Below are 24,295 nucleotides of genomic sequence, written 5' to 3' on the forward strand. Positions count from 1 at the left end.
CAACAGCTGTAATGGGTATTGTATTTGCTATTTTCTGGCAGAAAACAAATACAAAAGCTGGAATCTGACCGCTGCAGATATAGGAGATCCTGATATAGGAGATGGACAGGGATTGTCCTGAAGACCGAGTCACGAGGCGCATACACAAGGGATGCACAGTGTACTGTAACTTTCCAGCTATTCTGTGAAGCCGACTGGTACGCCACCACAGTGCCTTCAAAGCTAAACTGAGGTCGAATTTTTCTTGACTTTTCGGCAAGAGAGCCGCAGCAGCGACCATGACGTCGAAAATCCGCAGGTTTTCACAACGAAATATTCGCTTCAAGAAAGCATGGCCTGTTTCACAGCTTGGCAGTCTGTCGCTCTCCCACTAAATGCGGCAGCTCACTCGAACACCGAGATCCACTTGTTTTATTTTAGTGTTTCCTATCAGCTGATCGGTGCCTACCTTTGTCATAATCGCCCACAATAAAGTGGCTGTCTTCACTTCTCTAATGCGAGATAAATTGCCGACTGCAACCACAGTTAGTATTGTACAAGATTTACTGGCAAATTCAGCGCTGCTTTTGTACTGTCTAATCTTGTTTGCAGCATATTTAGTCCATGCTCAGCTTTTCCTCCAAACGACCAGCGGCCTTTCCAATATAAAAGCAACTTGTGGAACCTCAACTTTTCTTAATGCACATCACGCCACTGTTTTAGCATTGTGCTCATCTGTACAGCCACAACTTCAGAAGTAGGATATTCTATACTATATTATACATACCCGCGCTTAGTTCTTTTTTTTAAATACGTCTTTATATTTGCCATAAGTAGGCTTAAGCCTGGCTGCAGAAATTTAGGGATAGAGATTAAGGTAGTTTGTTGAGGGGGAGGGGGACCACAGTCTTCATTGATGTTGGCTCTGTCGTCTTTTTGGCGAAGTACTGGCCAGGCCCCTCTGGTTCCCGGAAGAACTCCATGAAAGACTGCCAATATCTCTGAGCGCTTAGTTCTTTATTTTGATGGGATCGGGCTTCACACACATAAGAAAACGCACCATCTCTCGGCGCCGCGATATTTGGGAAACTTTTCGAATGTTTTAACCTATTGTGGTAATATCGCGCGCAACATGAGTAGTCGAGTTTATTCTCGAGGAAACGCCAGCCGCAGCGATAACGCTAGAATTTTCGGTCATTCACGTATAAAAGACAATGTGTTGCCGACAATCAGATTTACGACGGCCAACGACTGTGATTGCCACTATCAGTGTACAGCGAGTGGTTAGAAAAAAAAAACATGGTTGATCCCTCTGTCATAGGAATCGGTATAACACGAAAGTAAAACGTGTCTTCACAGACGTAGTTGAGCGTTTGTTGTGCAGTTTCGCCCCGAGGGTGAAGGAATGAATGCTATAGCAACAAGTTGTAATGTCACACGAAGAACGGCAAGCAGCTTGAAGCTTCCAACGCGTTGCTCAAGCAGAAAGGACGCACGGAACGAACATACACAGGATGAGCGGGAACGAACAACTGTCACAGCTCGACAGTTAAAGCGCGCTGGTCAAATACAAAGGAGGACGCACGAAACGAACGCACAAGTATACACAGGATGAGCGCGAACTGTCACAGTTGTAACCTATTTGTTTGTGAGCAGCGCGCTCCTTTCGCAAAAGCGGCTGCTGCAGTGAGCGAAATGAACTTCGTGCTCTCTGTAACTTGAACGCAAACTTGCGGTGAGAGCGCAAGACGTACAAGATAAGCGCGCGCGCAGGAGCGACCACGCCATCTAGAGGCACACGCTCATCTCAACGCGGGGGCCGACAACATTTAATGCGCGCTCTTCGAGGCCTTCGCGCCATCTCGCTAGTGATAACGAAAACACGCTGATGTACCCTGATCTCTGACTACCGTCACTGGCAAATGGTGGATATAAATAGCACGCCGTTAGTATGACGCAGAACGTGACGTTTGTGGCGGAGTTGTTTCGCGCTGGGGATCGAGAGGTCGTAAGTTCGATTCCAGGTGACGGAACTTTTTCTTCTGGTTTTTTCTTTGCCATATGATAGTCTTTACATTTTACAACGTCATATCCGTGACGGAAATGCGTCAGTGGAGCCGTGGTGGACCCCGGCATAAAGCACTTTCGTGTTAAAAGAGAGCCTGTGTCACTTGATATTTCTTCAACTGACCGAACGTATGTTGGTTTGAGAGATAATTTATCATTTACGAAATATTGCATAGGTAGAGAATTCGGCAGTAAATGAACAAAACAGGAAGGAAGCACGAAGGGTACTCCGCTGTCTTGGAACTATAGCATATTACGTGACCACCGAAATATACGTCCAATAGGTAGTGCCCTCGTGTGGTGTAACAAGAAAAGAGCTCGCAAATAACAGTATGCACACCTTGCATCTTAAAAATACACATCGAATTTTTTATGCTAAGCAAGTGGCTAGAATGATGACGATACACCGAGATTGTACGCAAATGGCGAAAACCCAGGCAACCTCTCAAGTTTCCGTAACATCTGTTCGGCGAATTCATGGTACGAAGCGAACAAATAAATCGTAGCATTTGGGCTACGACAATATGTTTTGGTATTGCCGAGGGTATTTCCAAGAATTGGTACCTTTGCAGTAACATTTGAGAGTAATATATTTAGAATAATATGTAAGTGCTTAATATGTTCTACGTTAAGTTGATTGGCTTTCCTAGTTTCACTCAATACCTGTAATGTCGAAATGAGCAAATAGTTAAAGTGTATGCCACCTTCACAAGCCTTCACACGATACCACGAAAAATTCTACGTCGCAGCTGCGGGCAGTTTAATCACTATTGGCCCGTTAAGATTTTCGCGACCAAGACGCTTAGCATCGATTAGTTTTTTTCTGAAGTTACCGCTTCAGAAATGTGTGGAAAGCAGTACTAGGCATAAGCAAACTGCAGGAGCAGACAAAGTGGATATTACATTTTGTGTTTTTTTATTCCACGTCTAGTGCTCAATCTGGAAGTCCCCTCTACGAGACAGCCTAATGGTAGTGTATTTTTACGTTTCAGCAGTGACGTCATGCAGAAAGAAACTTATTGCACAGAATTTTTTCAGGTATAGACTATCTTACGGATAGATTTTGGTGCCGCCATGTTAAGCTGTTAACCTTGCCGTTTTTTTATCTTGAAAAACAAAATGACTAGTGCAACGATAGACTTATACACATTAACAAGGTTGGGTTTGTATATTCGGCGTTTTCTGGCCTTATCAGTTCAAGTCACGAGGCACAACAGCAAGAAAACATTCGCTTAACAGCCCAAGGTCGCGGCGCCCATATGCCTTATTTAAGTTAGTCGATACATGCCTGCGTTAGGCCTCAATGAAGCTAGGCCTAAAAGCTGCGGGCAGTCTGTGGCATATACAGTATTTTAGAGGTGTTTTATTCAGCAGGCAGTTTTTAGCAACCAACAACAGCGTCCGGTCACTTACTGTCGTGCGCAACTCAATACGCGTGGCACAGTTACAAGCACAAAACGCTCAAATAGTATAGCCTTCTACACAGTTGTATTGTTTTCTGACTAGATACTTGTCCCGTGTTTCTGGTTATTTTTGGTGAAAATTACGCTGCATGTATACCTATAAAACATTACATCTCCAAACAAGTGAAGAATACATGTCCGCCGACGTAATATGGTAGTCTTTGCGTTATGCTAATAAAATAAATGAACAGAATATTGGAAAGCTATAGAAGCACAGTTTGAATGCCCTAAATTCCAGCAGCAGTTCAGTGTTGAAACAATCGGTAGCTTTTTTCGACACTCCTGCATACACAATACTAACGGCTTCAAGGTTTCCGGCAAAGCGAGCACGAGGTGTGTTCGAGTTCTTGCCTGCTGCTTTGCAAGAAACAGCATGCAGTACATTGCAGCCGTATTGGCCACGATTTTCATTGTACCCGTAAACGGCGACGGCAATTGTAGCAGTAAGTTCTTTATTCCTAATCTCTAGGCTGCAAAAAAACCTAGCTGTACGAAACCCTTGGTAGCGCTGTGTGACTGCTGTCCATGAAATTCGAGAACATAGTATTTCAAAAAGCTAAACGCAAAGAAAAAAGTCAAGGACTTGGTTACAAAGATTGCATCATCCTTAAGCAAAATCAATGGTAGTCACCTTTTCAGTTTTCATCTGTAGTTTGCATATGTTTGGACAGTATTTAGTGACTAGCACGACCTTCTTATGCCAGACTGTCTTGACTTATTAGGTCCGTTGCATAGACTGAAGTGCTTGTGGATCGTTAATGATCACGCACACCCATAGGTAGGCAAAAATGTTGGAGCTCACTCAGACTCACTCAGCAAATATATTTTGCCCTGAGGGCTCACTCGGACTCACCAAAATTTTCCTCAACCGGACTCACTCGGACTCAGACTCACTCAATTTTTTTCTCAACCGGACTCACTGGACTCAAACTCATGAACGTTTTACTCAGCCGGGCTCACTCAGACTCAGACTCACGGCTTTACTTGAGCCTGAGTGAGCCTGAGTGAGTCGACTCATGAGTCCGTAAGCGTAAAACTACCTTCTTTAGAACTTGCTGTCCATGCTATTTAATGCCAATATCTCACATAATCGGTGCTCTGCAATACGCCTTTTGATCTTATACCTTCAAATACGAGCTATCATTAATCCAGTAATCCAGTAAGGACATTTTTATGAAATACCCGACTCACACGAGATATTTTCATCAAGAACTTTCAGTAAACGAGTTTGCGGGGGGAGGTCATGGCACACCTCCCAATCCACCTCTCTGACCAATTTCCTCAACGGGACTCACTCGGACTCAAACTCACCAAAATATTCCTCACCCAGACTCACTCAGACTCAGACTCAGGGGCCGATCTTAGTCTGAGTGAGTCTGAGTGAGTCGACTCATGAGTGAGAAATTTCCTCAACGGGACTCACTCGGACTCAAACTCACCAAAATATTCCTCACCCAGACTCACTCAGACTCAGACTCAGGGGCCGATCTTAGTCTGAGTGAGTCTGAGTGAGTCGACTCATGAGTGAGAAATTTCCTCAACGGGACTCACTCGGACTCAAACTCACCAAAATATTCCTCACCCAGACTCACTCAGACTCAGACTCAGGGGCCGATCTTAGTCTGAGTGAGTCTGAGTGAGTCGACTCATGAGTGAGATTGTCGACCTATGCGCACACCACGTGTGGTGAAGTGTTCTTGCTGTCACAAATATTTCTTACCGATTCTTATCAAAACCGTGCTGAGCGCCTAATACCAATCTTCGCGAAACGCGCTGACTACAGGCCGAGTGGAGCTCCAGATTTTTAACAGCGAAGCTGTTTAGAAAATTGTCCATTGTTCACCCCCGTACAAAACAAAATTTCATCATCATAAGCCGGTATGCGCCACAGAAATTGTGTAAATCCCACTACTCACCACTGCTGCGCAAAAAATAAAGAAGAAAACTATCGTCATCCAACTGGTATGTGCCATTGTGCAGCCTTTCAGAAAACTATCATCCTCATAAACGGGTATGTGCCACAGAAATTGGGTAAATCCCATTACACACAACTTCCACTAAAAATGAAGAAGGCAACAGTTAGCCCAACAAGTGGCTGCGAAGCGACGGCGGCGAGCCAAAGTCCCCGAGTACGTACAAGGAGGGAATACTAGGGAATGGGAAATGCAACGGTGGCTGCGAGAACACCCCGAAGCTATGAAGGCCTACGTCAACGATGATGTGCGAGTAGATCTATAAGAGGTGCGAATGATTTTTTTTTTCCTGCGCGAGATTCTGTGTCTGGAGTTTGGACATCCGTGTCGTTTCTGTGACTCTGGTTTAACTCGAACCTCTCTAAGCTGAGAATCAACGTAGAACCAACTTCCATCACCTAACTAGGGCAGTAAAAACAACCTAGAAGCAACGATATTAGTCTTCAGAAACGCGCCGTTTTGCTGTTTCAAGCACTGCGCGTTTTAGTGCGAGCTTCGCCCGAATTTCTCAGCAGAGAAGCATAGCCTACGTGCCTATCGCAGTGACCCCTTCTGTACGTTGAAACAATTACGTAAGATATCGAGGGTATCAGCTGTGAGCATGTGCAGGCGCACACAGAATAACTCGGTACACCACGCAGGCGGCCGCTCAGCTGCAAAGCACTCCGGCGGAAAAAATGCAGTCATGGTGACCGCGTGCGCAGTAGCCCTACCAAGCAGGCCTCCCTCCCTAGTGCATCGAGAATGGTGTTGCCTTGCGCAAGAATGCTAACGTTATCTGCCTTTATGACCCCATTGCGCTCATGGCTGCATCACCCAGAATGTCAGGGCTTCGCCAGCGCTAAGCATTGTCGTGCACCATATGTATACTGGCCAATCAGGTAAGTTTTTTTGAAAATATGAATGGTGCCCAATGGGGCAAAAGATATTAGGCACCGTGTCAGCGACACGTTGTGGGCGCGTAGGACTTTTATTATTCTATAAAAACAACCTGTATATTGGCGAAAGAGGAAATTTCTGCAGGCGTCTCAAGCAGCACAAGAATGATGTGGGCAAAGCCCACACAATGACAAATGCATTTGCAGAACATGCCGACAAGATGCCTCCCTAGATAAGCTGTAAACACGCGAATCGTGGCCATGGAGAAGAATTCGACAACCAGGTTCAATCTTGATTCACTAGTAATTCAGACAAGTAACACAATCAATAGATCATTTGGAAGTTATACTACCTGTCCTCTCAAAGTTTGCGTCATGTGTTCAACGCTACTTAAAGAACCTCTGCTCAACCGTCATTCCGTGGTAAAGAATGACGTTTGGGATCCCAAAGCATCATTTTATTTCATTTTAGCATTGGTCAGTGACCTCATTATCAACAATGCATTTACCTGACCAGGCGGTATCCCATCGAACCTTACACCACAAAAATCACGGTGTGTGCGGTATGCTAGCCTGTACTTCATTTGCAGAGACCGGAGGTTGTAAGCCATCTGCTTGCGGTCCATTGGAAGTGGCCGTGTCTGGGCAACCTCGACATGACAATTTCTGCAGACCTCTGTTCACGCCTCCTTGGGAGCTGCGCAAACTTCGGAGATGCGTTTGCAAGCGGCGTTACCTACGAAACTCGTGGGGGGAGTGTGTCCCACGCTTAAAGTGCATACCTTGCCAGTTCCGATGGCAGAAAGATTATCGCGAGTGCGCAGATGGGTGCCCCGCCACCTGCAACTTGCCCTTCAGCAAGTCATGCGACAAGCCGTGTGCTCCTGGATGTGCATGCCCACCTGGTTGGGTAGTGTGAGTACTGCTTCGAGTTTCACTAGTACGAGCTTACATCAGTGGCCCAACCAGGGGGTGACACACCCGGCCCGTGACCCTCCCCCCCCCCCCAAATTTTTTTCCATGGCACACAGAGCACAAAATGACGCTAGGCCACATATGCCTGCCCGACCCCCATTTTATACGAAGGACCCGAAGGAGCCTCCACTCCCCGAAAAAAAAATTCTGCCTAAGCCTATGACTTAGATATCAGCCTGGTGATTCGCTTTTGTAAGTCTGGGTTATGCAGGTACAAGTTCACAGTTTCGAACTATCATAGGTTTTTTTAATAATTGCTGGTCGATGTTTAAATTGAATGAAACAAGCTTTGTCAGATTTTAACAATCTTTTTTTTTATTTGAAAGGCCCATGTATGCCATTATGTATCCAATGTAACATAACATTGTCCAAAAGTCGGCCGCGGCTTCTCGCGGTAGCACGGATCCGATTGGTTCAATTTGCAATGTCTATGCTCCATAATGACGGCGGCATTTGAGCGATAGCCTGAGCTATGTTGACTTTAAGGGCAATGCTCTATTGCGACCTATTGTCATAGACCTGCCGACTTTTGGAAACCGCACAAGAAAAAGTCTCGCGGAAGCAAAAGGTATGATCTTGGTGGCTCATTCACGTCACCTCTGCGAGAGAGAACCATGCCCTCAAATCATTCATGCAGAATGTCCCTCGCGGTGTCCACTGTGTGAGATGCAGTGCCGCCCTGCTGGAAGCACATGCCATGTACAGTCGCGCTCAATATGACTTGCAGCACGGGAGCGCATAGCCTCAGGAGTTTAAAGACTGCAGATTCTTTCCGCTATATAGCCCTTATTTCTACAACTAAACGCTGTTTTCGCGCTGGAGGATGTCCCCAAATAAGGAAATAGTGTTTTCTTGCAGAAATGAAGCAAGTTGAAGCCATGCGCACTCTTTAAACTCGTGAGGCCACGCGCTCCCATGTTGCAAGTCATATTGAGGACGACTGCACGTCCATATCGTTCAACGTGGGCCAGAAGAATTCGGTTACCATCATTTAAAGGTTGCCATCATCGGTTACCAACATCAATAAAGTGCGGACCAGTGACGCCGCCAGGCCAAAATTCGAAACAAACAGAAATATTTTGGATGCATGTCCAGCTGCTGAATTTAGAGTGGGTTGGTGTCATCCCATATACGCCAATCATCCTTGTTAACATTACCATTCATTTAAGAATGCGCATCATTCCTAAAGATGATAAAATTGACGCAATGAGCACAATTGCACTAACCGGCAGTCATTTTGAAAATAGTTTTATCATTTGGACGTACTGCTCAGTCGTGTAACTTGCCGTGGTCATTTGGCATCAGGGACTGAATTTACTGGTAAAGTTATATGAACGGTCAACATCAGCACGTATCGTGACTAACCGTAACACAACTTAGCAGCAGTCTTTTGTAGTAGTCTTTTGTAACAACCACACAGTCTCCACAGTCCCCTCCGGTCTCGTCTTTCTCTTCCAGACTTTGAACACTTGCTTTGAACACGCCTTCTCTTTGATGTGGGAGGAACTGTCAGCAAAACATACACGAACACCCTGCTAAGTTAGGACGTTGCTGCCTTGACAAAACCAAGTTCATTTGTCGAAACGTTGACTCTAGCGGCAATGCTGAACAATTGGTAATCCCTTCAATACCCAATATTTTTTAAACTAATTATACGTCAAGTGTGTTTTGGTATTATCTTCCCATTGAAACATCGCCGCAGCAGCCACATTCGAAACTGTGTCCTTTGGCTCAGAACAGTGACAGGACAGCTACTTGAGTAATGAGTGGAATAAGAAGTAGATAACTGGAGGGCCTATCGGCGCCAACCAATAACCTCATAACGTAGAGCAATCGGACCGAAAAATATAACGTTCTTGCGATATCTTTTCGTAATTCATTGCAAAATGACAGGAAAATGTAACGGAAAAGTCTGTGGCGTTGGAGTGACATTTTTTTCGTCTTTTCAAACACCACACGACTGATGTATATCCAAGGTTTTATGCGCTATAATATCAGTCAACTTGTGTCTCTGCATATAAGTGTTACATTGAAGATGGGTGCCTATTTAGAGCACCACGAGCCACGGCCATTCGACCGTTCGTAGTTTCCTTTTCATTAAGGAGATCAACATCTTCACATAGATTGATGCTTTTTAATATGACCATGTGTACAAGTCAGTTCCATCGCAATTGATTGTTATTTTGACTGAAAAACTATCGGAAATGGAGGCTATCTTTCAGCACTTATTTTCATTCGTCTTCTTGTCAGATGCATTGCTTAAAGGGCCACTCGAACTTCATTCGACGGGCCGCAGTGGCTTAGCATGTAAGGTGCATGTTATATATTTACGTGGATGTTGAAGAATACCAGAAGACCAAAATCAATCCGAAATCCCCCACTTCGGCATGACTAACAATCATATCATGATACTTGCACGTGAGTCACCATAGATTATTAGTAATCATCATTACGAACACCACATGTATTACGCTGACTGTGTTAAAATCTGTTTTTATGCAGGTACCCGGGAAAACCATGGAAGTGCATCAAGGCCTACAGGTGTCTTCCCAAGTGCCCGGCCCACTCTGAATTCCAGGCTTGTGTATCCAGTTGTCGGCCTAAGTGCGGTCGAGTTCCGCCCGAGAAATGCGAATTTAATTGTGATAGGGGAGCGTGCGTTTGTAAGAAGGGCTATATTGAACTCGAGCAGGATGGAAAAACCAAGTGTGTGCGCAAAGCAGTGTGCTCCTGGATTGTGCGCAAGCCTTCGTTTAAGCCCAGCGCCGTTCTGCATTCCGGTAGCGGAGGAGGGTCACCTACCACAACAACTTCGCCAGCCGGAACCATTCGGCAACCAGGGAATATGACCGTATCTATTGCCACAGTTTCCTCGAATGGCACACAAACACACCCAGTGGGTACGCCCTCGAGTGGTGTTGCAAGTCAGCCTGCTGGCATTGTGAGCGCAGGTACTCAGGGTGGAGGCACTGTGAGTGGCGTATCAGGTACCAGCGGAGGAAACAGATCAGGTATTCAAGATGGGGGCACTATGATTGGTGAACCAGGTTCAACTGGAGGAAGCATTGCAGGTACAGAAGGTGTAGGCACTGTAAGTGGCGTATCAGGTACAAGCGGCGGAAGCAGTGCACGTATTGAAGGTGAAAGTACTGTGAGTGGTATATCAGGTACAACCGAAGGAAGCGGTAACATGGGAGTATCCACGTTAACTACTCCGCCCCTTCCTAATCGGGAGGTAAGCGTTCCCACAGGCGGTACAGTAGTCACTGAGATTTCAGCTGCAACTGGTACCTCTGGAATTGGAGCCCGAAATGTTGGTGCAGCCCCAACAGTTCCAACACTTCCCACGGCAAATGTGACAGGAGGAGGTGCCGCAGCACCTGGCGCGGCTATTATGGTCTCATCTGTTAGCCCAATGCATGCGCCGTCTGTCACCGGAACAAACTCAGCCATTGCTACTGCGGATCCTTATAGAATTCCAGACGGAGCAGTCCTAACAAATGCAGATTCAGGAGCCACCGCAGTGGCTAGTGGGAATGATTTAGGAAGCAGAACATCGATATTGGGCTTCACCGGTCCCGCATGGTCAGCTTCCATAAGCAGAACACCAGAAACGGGAGCCACAATGTTAGTAGATACCGGTGGAATTGAGAGAACACCTGTCACGTAGTTACACAAGGTTAGAGTTGCGACCCGGCCATATTCAATCCGGGAAAACAAGTTCTCTCAAGATACGGCAGCAGCTTTGAGCTCCCAAATTTCACCGCCGAATAATGCTTTCTGGTTTTCCATAAATGTGCAAACCATATTATACAAAGCAAGCGTTCTGTCTGTCATTCTTTCTATTGCGCAAAGTGAATTATTTCATTTTTACTTCAATCTGCTAACTGCAGTCGAAAGGGGGTCTGTTACGTGCTTCCAACAACAGCGGTGCATCATCCAGATAGCCTTATTTCTCTTGTGTGATCTTTGGTGCTAGTTCAACCATATCTGCTGGTTTTTTTGCAAAGTCTCATCAGTTTTTTGCAATAAGCTCATCACGCCTGCTGATCCACAAGTTTAAGTCGCATGAGTGAAGGGGCAAAGGTTGTTCCCTTGGCCCCCAAGAACCCTGGGGCTGGAATAACAAATATGCGGTTCGTTTGCTGACCAGCTGCTTTCGTATTCATTTTTAAGATATGTTGCAAATTTTCTAGATATTACATTGATAAATTTTATCATACCATATGGGTACTCAGCGTATTGTCTATTTATCTTGTTTTCATTTTGGCATTCTGTATACTTATTCGCAATAAAACAACTGGCGACAAGCTGTCGCCCGTGGAGTCAGCGCTTTCTGAAAGAAAAGGTGGCTACCGCTGCATTTGTGCTTCTCAAGTTGCGCAAGTAATGCACGGTTGAACACTGGTGTTAGGCATACTGCACTCCCGGTGTGATGTCTTAGCGTAAGGTCAATGTCCCGCATGAATGGTATAGCTTGCCCTCTAACTTCTGCAAGTGACGTGGATGAAAAGGATAAGCTACTAGGACAAAGGACACACAAGGGCCGAAGAAAGCCGTCTAATATTGTCTTGAATGTCTTGTAATCCGACTATAGTAGCAGCAACTACTGTTATTCTACGAATGCTTCCAATGGTAACTACGTTCAAATGCCACCAATGAAATAAAGAAATCTGGTTACGTGCCCATTATTATAAATAGGGGACAGCGGGTCACTCAGCCCTGCCGAATTCTTTAGTAGCGCCATAAGAACAGAACAGAATCAAAATTAGAGGGAAATGCTGCTTGGAAGTTATACCTTATTGCCCCGATAGGGCATTGCAGGATACACATACGAACTCAACTTCTAAACAATATGAATTTTAATGATACCGAATCAGTAGCCTCCTACTTCTTCAGTGGCTATGCAAAACAACTGACGTTTATGAGTTTTTAACTGTGTACGTAATCTCGCACACTTTATTACATTTTATTGTGCTGCGTTACTTACCACCGTTACTTTTGCCTCGTTCATCTGCAGCCGGCAGGTTATGATACGTCGGCGTTTCATCCGAGTACATTTAAATATGTTCTTAGGCACGTAGCGCGCCTAAATTTAAAGTTTAGATTTTGACTTGGAGTGACTACGTTGATTACATCTTTAATGGTAATATGTATGTAACACAGCGCTGTTATGAAGGACAGATGTCAATCGTTCGATCACATTTCTGCTAAGCAAGCATGCTTGTAGCAAATTTACTGGAATAAATGCATCTGAATACGTTTGAAAAACTATCCAGACAAGGCGTTCAATGCCTTGCATGCGAGCGACACTTCAGTGCTGGAACAATGAACAGCGTCTGCGGACACACCTGCAAAGGTAATGCTAACGGCTGCGAGGTCTTCTGAAAATTCTGGCGAGAGCTGCGCTTGCACTATTTTGTGCACTGCAAAGAAGAGCATGCAGCACATTGTGGTGACCGTGGCCATGATTTGCATCGTGGCGGTAAACGGAGGCCGCAGGTGTGGCAGTAAGTACAATTTTGTTAATTGTTGTTTCTGAAAGACACCGCGTTAAAAGATAATAAACAATGACGCTGTCCATAAAACTACTGTGAAGCTGATGGCGAGGGCATCGTACGAAGTTAACACCGGATTTCAGCACATACCTCTACCACGGTATTCACTGAGCCTGTTCGAAATGAGAAAAAGGTACAAATATGCAAATATGGTGGACGACAGAGCTATGTGATCTCTACAGGTTCACTCAATCAATGTTGCAGCTGGCAGCTACATCTCTTTTTACATCTGCGTTCTGTCAACTAAAACAATCGTTAAGCTCCCAATGCCTCAGCTACAGCTGTGCTTCTGTCAGGCGTCTAGCAAGTCTCTATGCGACACATCTTTCTTTTTTATGTGTGTTTTAGTTCCCTGCAGAGCATTGTGCAGTATATGCAGTTGCTGCGTTGATATATAGAAATGCCTCTGTGCACGAATACTGTTTGCTTAGGTAAACAATTTTCGCGAAAGCGCATGAGCACCACATTTATTTTTCTGAAGTAAAGTTTGGCGAGAACGCTGCCGGGCATTGTACTACTAGATACACCACCACCAACTGCTTTAACTTCACCCCGTTTAAAGTATTTCTTCTTGACAAAAGATACCCATGCCACCCACTGACGACGCAGAACCGCAAAGTGCAGCTGCTTTTCCAGTGGAGCCCGAAGTTACGACAATTAAAACACGTGCTCTCCCTTCATTGATTCAATCAGACTTGTATATATTGCATTTTTCAAATGATATCATGTTTTAATGTCCTAGATAAGAGGGGCGTACATCGCCACATTGCATCATTCACTCTCCACGGCGATGTCCCGTGTAGACCGGACTCCAAATGCGTGACTCACATGAGAGACTGTATGAGGACTACCGCGGCACTGTGACGAAGATAGTTATGAGATTATTAAAAAGAAAATGAAATATTCCGAAGAAATAAAGCGAATTAAAGCAGGCTTATCGCCGTAATGACATAGGCCATTGCATCTGCAAGCCTTATCAGCGCAATTTAGACTTATCTTGACATGAGTAGTACAACACATTGGTATTCTCAGATTTTTTTACTTCCTTCTACATTTCTGTGTTTAATAAGAGTCTTCTTCACAACGCAGATAAAGAAGTTTGCGGGCCTGCACAATGTGGACCCTTAGAAAGGCCTGTGCACGGGAGTCCTCGGCGCGACCGCTTCTGCCGACCCTTGTTCACTCCCCCTTGGGAGCTGTGGAAACTGCGAAGCTGTGTTTGCAAGCGACGCTACTTACGCAATTCATGGGGCGAGTGCGTCCCCAGACTAAAGTGTATACCTTGCAAGTTCAAATGGCAGAGAGATTATCGCGCGTGTGCACCAGGATGTCCAGCAACCTGCAACAAGCCATTTAGGACATCGTGCAACGTACCGTGTACTGCCGGATGTGTCTGTCCTCCAGGTTGGGTTGTGTGAGTGCATAGTTCCAATTTATACTTATGGAAAGCGATCTTCATTAGGAGATGCATAAACATCTACTCACTTCAGTGCCACAAGTTTCATGTGTTGCGCTTACTTAAATATCGACATACACTAACATAAAGGGGTTCGCAACACTTTTTCATATAATCATCGAATTACTTCATTAAAGCAGTTTATTGCATCCCCTTGTGTACCACTGAATGTGCTGAAAGATACGCAGACGCAGGGCGGCGGGGGGTGACAAGGGGGCAAGAAGCGTGGGTGACCTTCAATGCGATGGCAAGCAAGTGCACCGGCACGTCGCAGTATCCCGAGATGTGATGGGTTCGACTACCGTCAACGGGACTTTTTCTTACAAATTTTTTGCCATCTGATGGTGTTCACTTTGCTGACGTACTTCCGTGACGGAAATACGTCATGAAACTCGTGGTAGACCCCGGCATAAAACAATTTGTGTTAAAAGTAAAGAGAAACAAGGAAGTCCACCCATTTCTGCTTTTCCTTGAGGCTTGGCACCACTAATGTGAAGCTGCCATAATATTTCTTTGTTTAAAGTCAATCCTACACCTATTATACCGATGGAAACATTTATTGGTGTCATTCTAGTCCCCTGCTCTGGCAACAGGCAGTGTCGCTGGAACAAACGTTTCCACAAGTAGACTTTTCTTCGGAAGGGCAGCTGCTGCCTTGCCAAAAACAAGTCCACTTGTCGAAACGTTGGCTCCAGCTAAATTTTCTGTTGGATGTTTTACCACATCAAATCCTCATCTTAATCTTCACCTGAGCTACGGTGTTATATGGAGTCGAGTGTACAGGTGATATCATTACACGAAGTGCAATTGTCTGCAAGTAGTCGTATGTAAGCATTTTCATTAACAACATGAAACATCCTTTACAAGCAACAGAGGTAATACAGCAGTGAAAAAGCTGTTGTTGCCCACATGGTTGAGCATTCAGTTAGCGAAACAAGTAGTTCCGGGGTGTTCTATTTTCCCAGAGTTTTCATTAGTTTATCATGAAGCACCTCATAGCATATTTCACTAAAATCTGTAAAATGGACTCAATCTGGTTGTTATCATCAATACAACAAGCAAACGCGTTACTGACTTTGGCTGCAGCTGTGGTATTGTGGAGTATCTCTTCCTGAAGGAATGTTCAGTGTCGTTTAAATTTTGGTTCTAATCAAAAAACCCAGTGATTTGCTTGTGACATATGCTCAATTTTTTTACACCAAGTTGACATTATCGAGGTGAGAAATAATTTTTTGAAGTCAGATTATTATATTTTCTAAAAATAGGACGTTTTCCAGTCTTTTCACAAATTTGATCATATTAAAAAGCTTGAAGCATGTCCACTATGTATTTTGTTTAAAGCTCGGCATGTCGCTGAAGAAAGACACTTAATATACTATCAGGTCTACAAGGGTCAGTTTTCGTATTAGCTAATACTGAGGGCGCTGCAGCATAAAAAAAAATTCAGGTTTGCCGCACCATGAGCTGAGACAATAATACTCCTATGAACTGCTGATAAAGGTTAGCTTGTTAAAAATAATGGACGAAATATTTTAGCCATGTCATTTATGTTTCTTATTGTTTATAAAAGCGCAAGCGGGAATCTCTGAAACTTGTTTCTTTATAGGACTCAAATTTTTTTCAAAAATTTTGTTGGGTCGCGTTTAATAAAAATAGGTGGTGCGGTACGATTATAATGCCTATTTGGACAATTAAATTCACGTGCAACGCTGGCATTTGTTTCTGATTTGACTTGATGAAGTACACGCTTCTTTTTTATGTTTTCACTTCGCATTGTAACTGCATGACGTCTCGGCTTAATCATGGCGTTCCTTCGCGTATTCTGTTTTGTTTGTTGTGGATAAATATAAGACAATACCAGCGCACGCTCTTAAAGCAATCCTATAAAATGCAAACATCATAATTCTTAGAATCAGATGTGCTTCTGACTGATGAATATTTGAGGCATACGTGCGTGAGTAATCTTCTTAGCGATGCACAAGTGTTTCAGCTTGCATTTTTCAGCAAGAAATTTGCATAGATGCTCTGACAAGAGTGTGATCAGAGAGCTCACATTCAAGAAGTGCAGTGCTGATATCTTTAATGTATGTGCGGCATCTTTATGCAGGCACCCTAGAAACCCAAGGAGGTGTATGAAGGCCTACAAATGTCTCCCGAGATGCCCATCCAATTCAAGCTACCAGGCCTGCGTTTCCACATGCCTGCCCAAATGCGGTAGAAAACCACCGAAGAAGTGCCGTGTTAATTGCGAAAGAGGAGCCTGTATATGCAAGAAGGGCTACCTTGAACTCGAGCGAAATGGAAGAAAGACTTGCGTGCTCCAGGCAGTGTGTTCCTGGAATACTCGCACGACGCAACTGTTTAAGCCTAACGCGACCGAGTACACTGGCAGCAGGCAGGGATCCCGTACAACCATTAATGAGCCAAACAGTGTCTCACCACAGCCAGAACCTGCGGCCCACGGTTCCACAGTTGCCATGGTACCCACAAATGTTATGCCCACACACCTGCAGGGTACTTCATTAAGCGTTAATGCAGGTCACACAACAGTTACTACGAGCGAAGGCGCAGGATCTATGGTATCAGATGGAGGCCGAACAGGCAGCGCAGGAGCCGATACTCGTGTTCGGCACTCATTAGGTACAGCAGGAATCATTCCTGAAGGTACATCAAGAAACACTAGGATTGCAGTCACAGGTGGCTCTTCAGGGTTTGGCGAGGTGATTATTGGGCCACCTTCAACCAGTACACTGCACCAAAGTCACTCAACAACAGCTGGGAATGTAACTGTAGCCCATGGAACACATGCTCATGTTGGTAGCTCAGCGAGCCCTGGGTTTACAGTCACAAGTAGTCCCTCAGGTCCACATGGGGCAGTAGGAGTCGGCGAGGCTACTTTCGGGGCACCCTCAAATGACACACTGCTTCGAGGATCAGCAAGTATAGCCGGCGATGTTGTTGAATCTGCTAGAGGAAATATTCATGTTAGCTCCAGCAACACTGCTTTGGCACTCACGAATGGTTCCTCAGGAGTCGTTGAGACAAATGTCGGGGCATCCTCTACAGGTTTACTGCGCCCAGGCGCCACTAGAGGGAGCATTCATACTGGTAGGTTAGGCAGCACAGGGGCTGCAGTCACAAATGGTTCTGCAAGAGTCAGCGGGGTTAGTCTCGGGGCACCTGCAACTGGCACACCACGCCAAGGTTCAGCAAATATAGCCGGCCGTGTCACTGAATCTGCTGTAGGAAACATTCATGTTAGTAGCACAGGCAACACTGGGGTAACTGTCACAAGTGTTTCCTTAGGAGGCGACGAGGCTACTGTAGGGGCACACTCAGTGAATGCACTGCGACGAGGCCCTGGAGTAACAGCAGGAAATGTCACTGAATCTGAAACTTTAAGGACTCACACATCTGTTAATGCAGATGTTCCCACGGGCACTACCCAGCCAGGTGCTCGACATTTTACGAATGTTGTGCTAACAGGTCTGGAAGCCACTTCTTCAGGTGGTTATCCAGGTCTTACCATGGCTAACCCAAGCGAACGCACCCATCCTGTAATATTAGGTGCAGGCCGTACAAGTAGAAGAGGCGGAGCAGGAGTCGGGACTAGGATTATACTCTCGACAGGTGCCGGAAGAAATGTTCCTGTGGGCACCCCAAGGAGCACAGGGATTGCAGGCATAAACGGTTCCATAGGAGTCAGTGAGGCTAGAGTTGGAGCATCTACAAATGACACACTGCACCCTGGCTCACTAGATATAGGCCGGAGTGTCGTTCAATCTGGAAGAGTTAGTAGGCGCCGAGCTGGTAGTGCAGACCTCTCTGTTAGTACAGACGCGAACTCAAATGGCGCCTTCTCAAATGGCGGGGCGACACTTATGGGCACGCCTTCCGGTATTGGTGGCCCAGTTGCCGTGGTGCCGCTACCAGCTGCCGTAGTGCCAAGCCTGACTGATTCCAGACGCAGCACTAATGATTTAGGGCCACATTTCAGTTCAGGGCGAACAAACTTTACAGCGACAGAAGCGCCCAGAGAGGGTTCGCTGTCAAGTGGTACTATGGCACATGGTGGGTCTGCCGCCACAGTAGGAACATATGGTGCCGTACGGCCTGTTACAGCATCAAGCGGCACTACAGGCATTGTTCCTGAAGCAACTGCTTCAATGGTGAGTAGAGGAAGTCCTACCTCTGGTACTATAACCCTGTCTCCCACCACACTGTCTCATGTTACTGAAGACCATAACAGGATGAGTATGGGAGTACCCACCGGAAGTCTGAGCAGCGGTGCTGCTACAGTAATAGGCAGCAGTGCCACAGTATACAATCCAAGAAATATCTACCCCCCTGTGTCCGCAACCCCACTTTTACATGAGACCCGAACAAATGGTGCAGGTTCCTTAGGAAATGTGCCCCCAAGTATTTCTGCGTCAACAAGGCGTGAGGCACCTTTAGATACACATACTTCCTACCTGTTGGATACAGGAGGAAGAAGTGCTATCGTCTCCGGCACACCTTCTGGCGCAACGCATCTCTCACATGCCACAGGAACGAGGACGGAAGGCTCCCCTGCAATTGTTTCGGAAAACGCTTCACAGCCTTCAAATGGGGAAGCTACATTACTATCATTGTTATCTGCCGCGTTACGAGTTGGTCCAGAAAGTGGAAGGGGCGTTGTAACTACACAGAGTAATCCAGAGCAGGCCTCGCCCACTACTGCAACTGGGGTAATCCCCGTTTCAACAGTTGTACCAAGTGTTACTGAGTCTGCAGGCGCAATCTCAAGCATAGGTAGCCTCGCCGCAGGGGGTGTAAGTACAGGCGAAGGTGGCGCAGTGATGAATGCCAGAACTATGCCGGCAACTGGTGCCGCAAGCTCTCTATCGGATCTAACTGAAGGCACGGAAGGTACCCCGACACGAGCTGCCGGAAGCATTTCTGGGTCCATCGGGGGTGCTGCTATCGGGAATACAATTCCATCTGCTCATGTAGAAGCAGGTGGACTTGGAAATATATTGAGTTTACTACATACCTCCCCGAGTACTGCTGCAGGGCCTTTCTCAGGAGGCGCTAATACAAGAGAAGCCCATTATATTTATTCAGGTAGTCCAAGCGATACTTTGCCCGTTGGCGCCGCTGCTATATTAAGTGCACTCACTGCCTCAGGAACGAACAGCCCGACAGGAATTTCACTTGGCCCTCGAGGGACGAGCACAGACATAGCAACACAACCTTTCACGGGCGATAATGAAGCAAGAGCTTCAGCTCCCTCCCTTTCTTGATAATTTTAGGCCATCCTAGAGTTACTCTGGGCACACTGATAAAAAAACAACTAGCGAAGCCCTTCAGATTGTGCCATCGGACATGGTGTTGGAACACCCTGAAATGTCCTAAGCACAGAAAAATAAATTGTGTTATTTCGTAAATACCCCATTAGTTCGTTTAATTCGCGCTACTGTTTTTAAATTGCGCGTAATACCAATGCCGCGCAATGTCATTCTTCCAGACGAATTATTTTATTAATAATAACGTACAGGAAATTTGCGCCACAGAAACAAGACATGTACATACACATATATATGGACATACGCTTGACTCAACCGCGTCCAACTGGGGCGCAGTTTTTCAGAGTGAACCTCGTCCCAGTTCGCCCAATCGTCACTTACTCTTGACAATAAACGTTTGTTGACGTTCAAGCCATTCTCTGAGAAAACTTTTTTTACAAATATGCTCAGCGATTGTTTCAACGAAAAAACAATTGGTGGGAATAGGACAATTTCATGGAATGGACGCTGCATTACAAATGCAGCACAATAAAAGTATTTGCAGTTCCCATTGAAATCCAGATATTTATTCAACGAAGTGTCATATGGGTATGTTACTTTCGTTTTTTTATTTTTATTTTTAGTGTAAAAGCGACGAGAGCTACGATGCATTAGCCTGATGACGATGCTGATGTACATGCTTAGCTGAGAAAAACGGTGCAAAAAAGGACGAGGACGCAGGAACACAGTAGACTGGACGAGCGCTGACATGACAAGACATGTACATACATATATATTTTTCCCCTGCTAAGCATGTACCAACTCGCCCAAATCAAAGCGTTGACGTACAGCCACGGTCACGTTTGTGTAGAGCGCGCGAGCAGCCGGTTTTTGCTTTGCGGGGCAACACCTTGAGGCCGTTTCGGGCTCTGACGTGGAGCATGCGCGGCCTAGTAGTCTGACTGACTACGTCGGAGCCCGAAACTGCCTCAAGGTGTCGCCCCGAAGAGCAAAAACCAGCTGCTTTCGCGTTCTACACAGACGTGACTGCGGCTGTACAGTGCCTATTGGTGCATCGACCAGGTGTGACTCTGGCGAACTGCCATCTGGACGAAAAAGGTAAATCGTATAATGTCAATTCCTTGGCATATTTCTTTATGATGTAGCAATACATGGTGTGCACAGTTCGGTGCGCGTGTGCATAGAGTATCGTTATGAAACAATACAGCGGACTTACGCGAATAATGCCTGAAAATCGCGTGGCAGCCAAGATCGCTGCAATATAGATGTTGCTCAGCTGACACACTTTGCAAAACGGTGTTTTAAAAGACATTTACGCTTTCAAAAAGTGTTTTTCGTGTCTCGTCGAGATCGCTTCAAGGCCCACAAAAAGTTACGTACGCACCGCTACGGTTCTTTAGCCTTCCGGAAATTAGCGACTTTCTTCGATCAGAGCGTCAGAGGGCGGAGATGGGGTTTGTTGTGACCTCAGAAGACATGGCGTTACCCCTAGGCTTGCAGAGTAACAAGGGTTTATTAACAGAAACAGGTCGAAAGAAAGAGTCACTGTGAACATAACTTGGCTGTTTTTTATAAGGGCAGTAATCGCGATAATGATGACGTCTGTCCAGTCACACACGCGTGCACTTTCACCCGCATCGGGATGCCCTCACACACACGCACTGACGGTACGCGCACTGTCACAACAGGGTTAATAAACTAGAGTGAAAAACAATTATTGTGGCTATTATTCGCGCATGGCGTGTGCGTGGCAAGCGCTGAAAGTTGCCGATGCACATGTCCAAGCATTTCTGACAAGCCCTGCGACAAAAGTAATAGCACTTATTTTCCCACCATCTCTAAGTACGCGAAGGGAAAGAAGGGACAAAGCAATGGTCTCGCATTTATTTTCTGGCCTGTAACAATTTCAACCCAGGGAATGTTACCTGTTATTGGGAGCCTTTTGGAAATGCGCATGCCAACTTCACAAGGGAAATTTAAATGATAATTATTTTGCGAATATGATAAGAGTGACGAAAAGTTAGTGCGCGTGGCATTTAATTTGTACGACTCATTCTTCTACCCATTCTCGTCTCGCAAGAGACGAATCATTACGCCAACATGATTGCTCCACAAGGGATTCCTTCAAGGCAGCAGTTAAAATCTCACTGCTATTTCGCTTTAAGCTTCCCATTAGTACTCCCTATGTGGTACTTTATAAGAGCTATGCTAAGATGAGCTATGACTGCTACGCTACTACAAATTATTAATTTCTCGTATCCATACCCCGCCTACAGGCTTTAGCCATGAAGTCACGGATACCGGCGTATGAGACTAATGAACCACTTTGAATGTTTAATGTATACGCGAAATGGCCCCTGAGCTAGCACAGTCACGTATCATGTGTTCCTCCTTACAGCTGCATCTGTGGTACGAATATGTGTTTAGAAAAAAAATGGAGACGCTTTCCAGCACTATGGGATCTCCTTGGAAGAGTGGTGAGCTCTCCCCAACTGCCGCGCTTCGCAAGTAACGGATGCATGCTCTCAGTAGCGACGTCACCTTTTTTTCACGGGTAATCGATTTCGTACAAGGCTCTTTATTTGTTATATGAATATTTTATTCATATACGAAAATAATTTTACGCAGCTTCGCACTAATGGTGCCAAGCCTGAAAGTAGAGCGGAGCTGGGTGATCTTCTGTGTTTCTGTTTATTTTCTCTTTCTTTCTTTACCTCTCTTCTGTCAGTTTCTATGCCGTTTGTGTATTATTTTATTTCTTTTAAATGCGAAGGATTTCTCAGCGAAGTTATGCGACTACGGCCCTATCTATCTATCTATCTATCTATCTATCTATCTATCTATCTATCTATCTATCTATCTATCTATCTATCTATCTATCTATCTATCTATCTATCTATCTATGCGCCTACGACTTTGAGCTCTCCTGGCCGCTTTGTTAATGGGATGTATGCCAAAATTGGTATGACATACCAGGACCCTATTACAAACATAAATGACAGGTCATAACATGAGAATCATGACATGCATGTCATGAGCAGCATGATTTGCATTCCACGGTCTTGGGGCTCTTGCAGCCGTTTTGTTAATTTGATATATACCAAGATTGGTATGGTGTGACAATAATGTATGATGAACACAAGCGACCGGCGCTAATGTGCAAATCATGACACGCATGTCATGTACAGCATGATTTACATTACATGGTCTCGAGGCGCTCGTGGCCGTTAGAATGAATGGATACATACCAAAACTGGTATGACGACACATTTCTGTATGTCGAACATAGCTGACACATGGTAACATGAAAATCGTGATATGCATGTCAAGTACGACATGGTTTACATGCGACGCTCGTGGTGCCTTTGCGGCCATTTCGCTCGCTTGATATACACCAAAATTGTTATTGCTCGACGAGACTGTATGATGAACGTAAATCAGAGGTGGGAACGTGAAAATCATGACATGCAAGTCATGTACGACATGATTTATATGCTACTCTCATGGTTCCCTCGCGTCCATTTCGCTCGCTTGATATACACCAAAATTGGTATTGCTGGACGAGACTGTATGATGAACGAAAATCAGAGGTGGTAACGTGAAAATCAGGACATGCAAGTCATGTACGACATGATTTACATGCTACGCTCATGGTGCCCTCGCGGCCATTTCACTCGCCTAATATACACCAAAATTGGTATTGCGCTACGCGACTGTACGGCAATCATTAATGACAGATGGTAACTTGAAAATCATGATATGCGTATAATTTACGATATGATTTACATTCCATGCTCATTTTCTGATCGCTGCCGTTTCGCTCACTTGATATACACCAAAATTGATATTGCGGGACGCGAATGTATGACGAACGTAAACGAGAGATGGTAACATGAAAATCTTGGTATGCATGCCATGTATGACGTGATTTACATGCCACGCTCATGGCGCACTAGCGGCAGTTCAGCTAGTTTTATATAGACCAAAAGTGGCATTGCGGTACTGTAGAACGAACGTATTAGAGGTGGCAACATCAAAACCATGTCACGTAGGTCATGATTTACAGGCCACGCTCACGGTGCACTCTTGGCGTTTCGCCCGCTTGATGTACAGGTCGGTCCACTGTTAAAGGGAACACTCGAATGAGCCCCCTTCACTTTGCTGGCCCCCTCATTCCAAGTGGATGTGGAAACGTTGTTTGTTCAAGGTACTGGTCTGTCAAAGGGAGTCGGAACTGTCAACCACCAGTAGTCTTATGTAAATCTAAGCCACTGTACTGTTGCAAGAGAGCGATATCCTGACATGCCCTGAACGCAATTGTTCCCTTTAACAGTGGACCGACCTGTACACCAAACTCGGTATTGCGCGATGTGACTGAATTACGAACATAAATGTCAGGTGGTAACATGAAAACCATGACACGCATGTCATGAACGACATGATATACATGACACGCTCGTGGTGAACTCGCGGCCGTTTGGCTAGCTTGATACACGAATATTAGTATTGCGCGACGCGACTGTATGACGAAGATCAATTAGAAGTGGTAACATGAATATCATGGCATGCATGTCATGTACGACATGATTTACATGACACATTGTCACAGTGCGCTTCCGGCCGTTTTCTTAACTGGATATATACCAAAATTTTTATGGCAT

The 24,295-nt window shown here is 45.4% G+C and overlaps 2 protein-coding genes across 2 annotated transcripts; both read left to right on the top strand.

Moving 5' to 3' along the window:
- Positions 1-3,834: 3,834 nt before the first annotated feature.
- On the top strand, positions 3,835-12,180 carry LOC119401655 (apomucin-like). Its single transcript, XM_037668567.2, has 3 exons — positions 3,835-3,952; positions 6,951-7,275; positions 9,838-12,180. The coding sequence occupies exons 1-3, from the start codon at positions 3,883-3,885 to the stop codon at positions 11,003-11,005; spliced, it is 1,563 nt and encodes a 520-aa protein (XP_037524495.1). The 5' UTR covers positions 3,835-3,882; the 3' UTR covers positions 11,006-12,180.
- A 509-nt stretch (positions 12,181-12,689) lies between these two features.
- On the top strand, positions 12,690-20,042 carry LOC119401654 (mucin-5AC-like). Its single transcript, XM_037668566.2, has 3 exons — positions 12,690-12,845; positions 13,983-14,307; positions 16,457-20,042. Exons 1-3 carry the CDS (start codon positions 12,698-12,700, stop codon positions 19,629-19,631), a joined length of 3,648 nt encoding a protein of 1,215 aa, XP_037524494.1. The 5' UTR covers positions 12,690-12,697; the 3' UTR covers positions 19,632-20,042.
- Positions 20,043-24,295: the final 4,253 nt, after the last annotated feature.

The sequence above is a fragment of the Rhipicephalus sanguineus genome, chromosome 8, assembly GCF_013339695.2.
Source record: "Rhipicephalus sanguineus isolate Rsan-2018 chromosome 8, BIME_Rsan_1.4, whole genome shotgun sequence".
Taxonomy (NCBI): domain Eukaryota; kingdom Metazoa; phylum Arthropoda; class Arachnida; order Ixodida; family Ixodidae; genus Rhipicephalus; species Rhipicephalus sanguineus.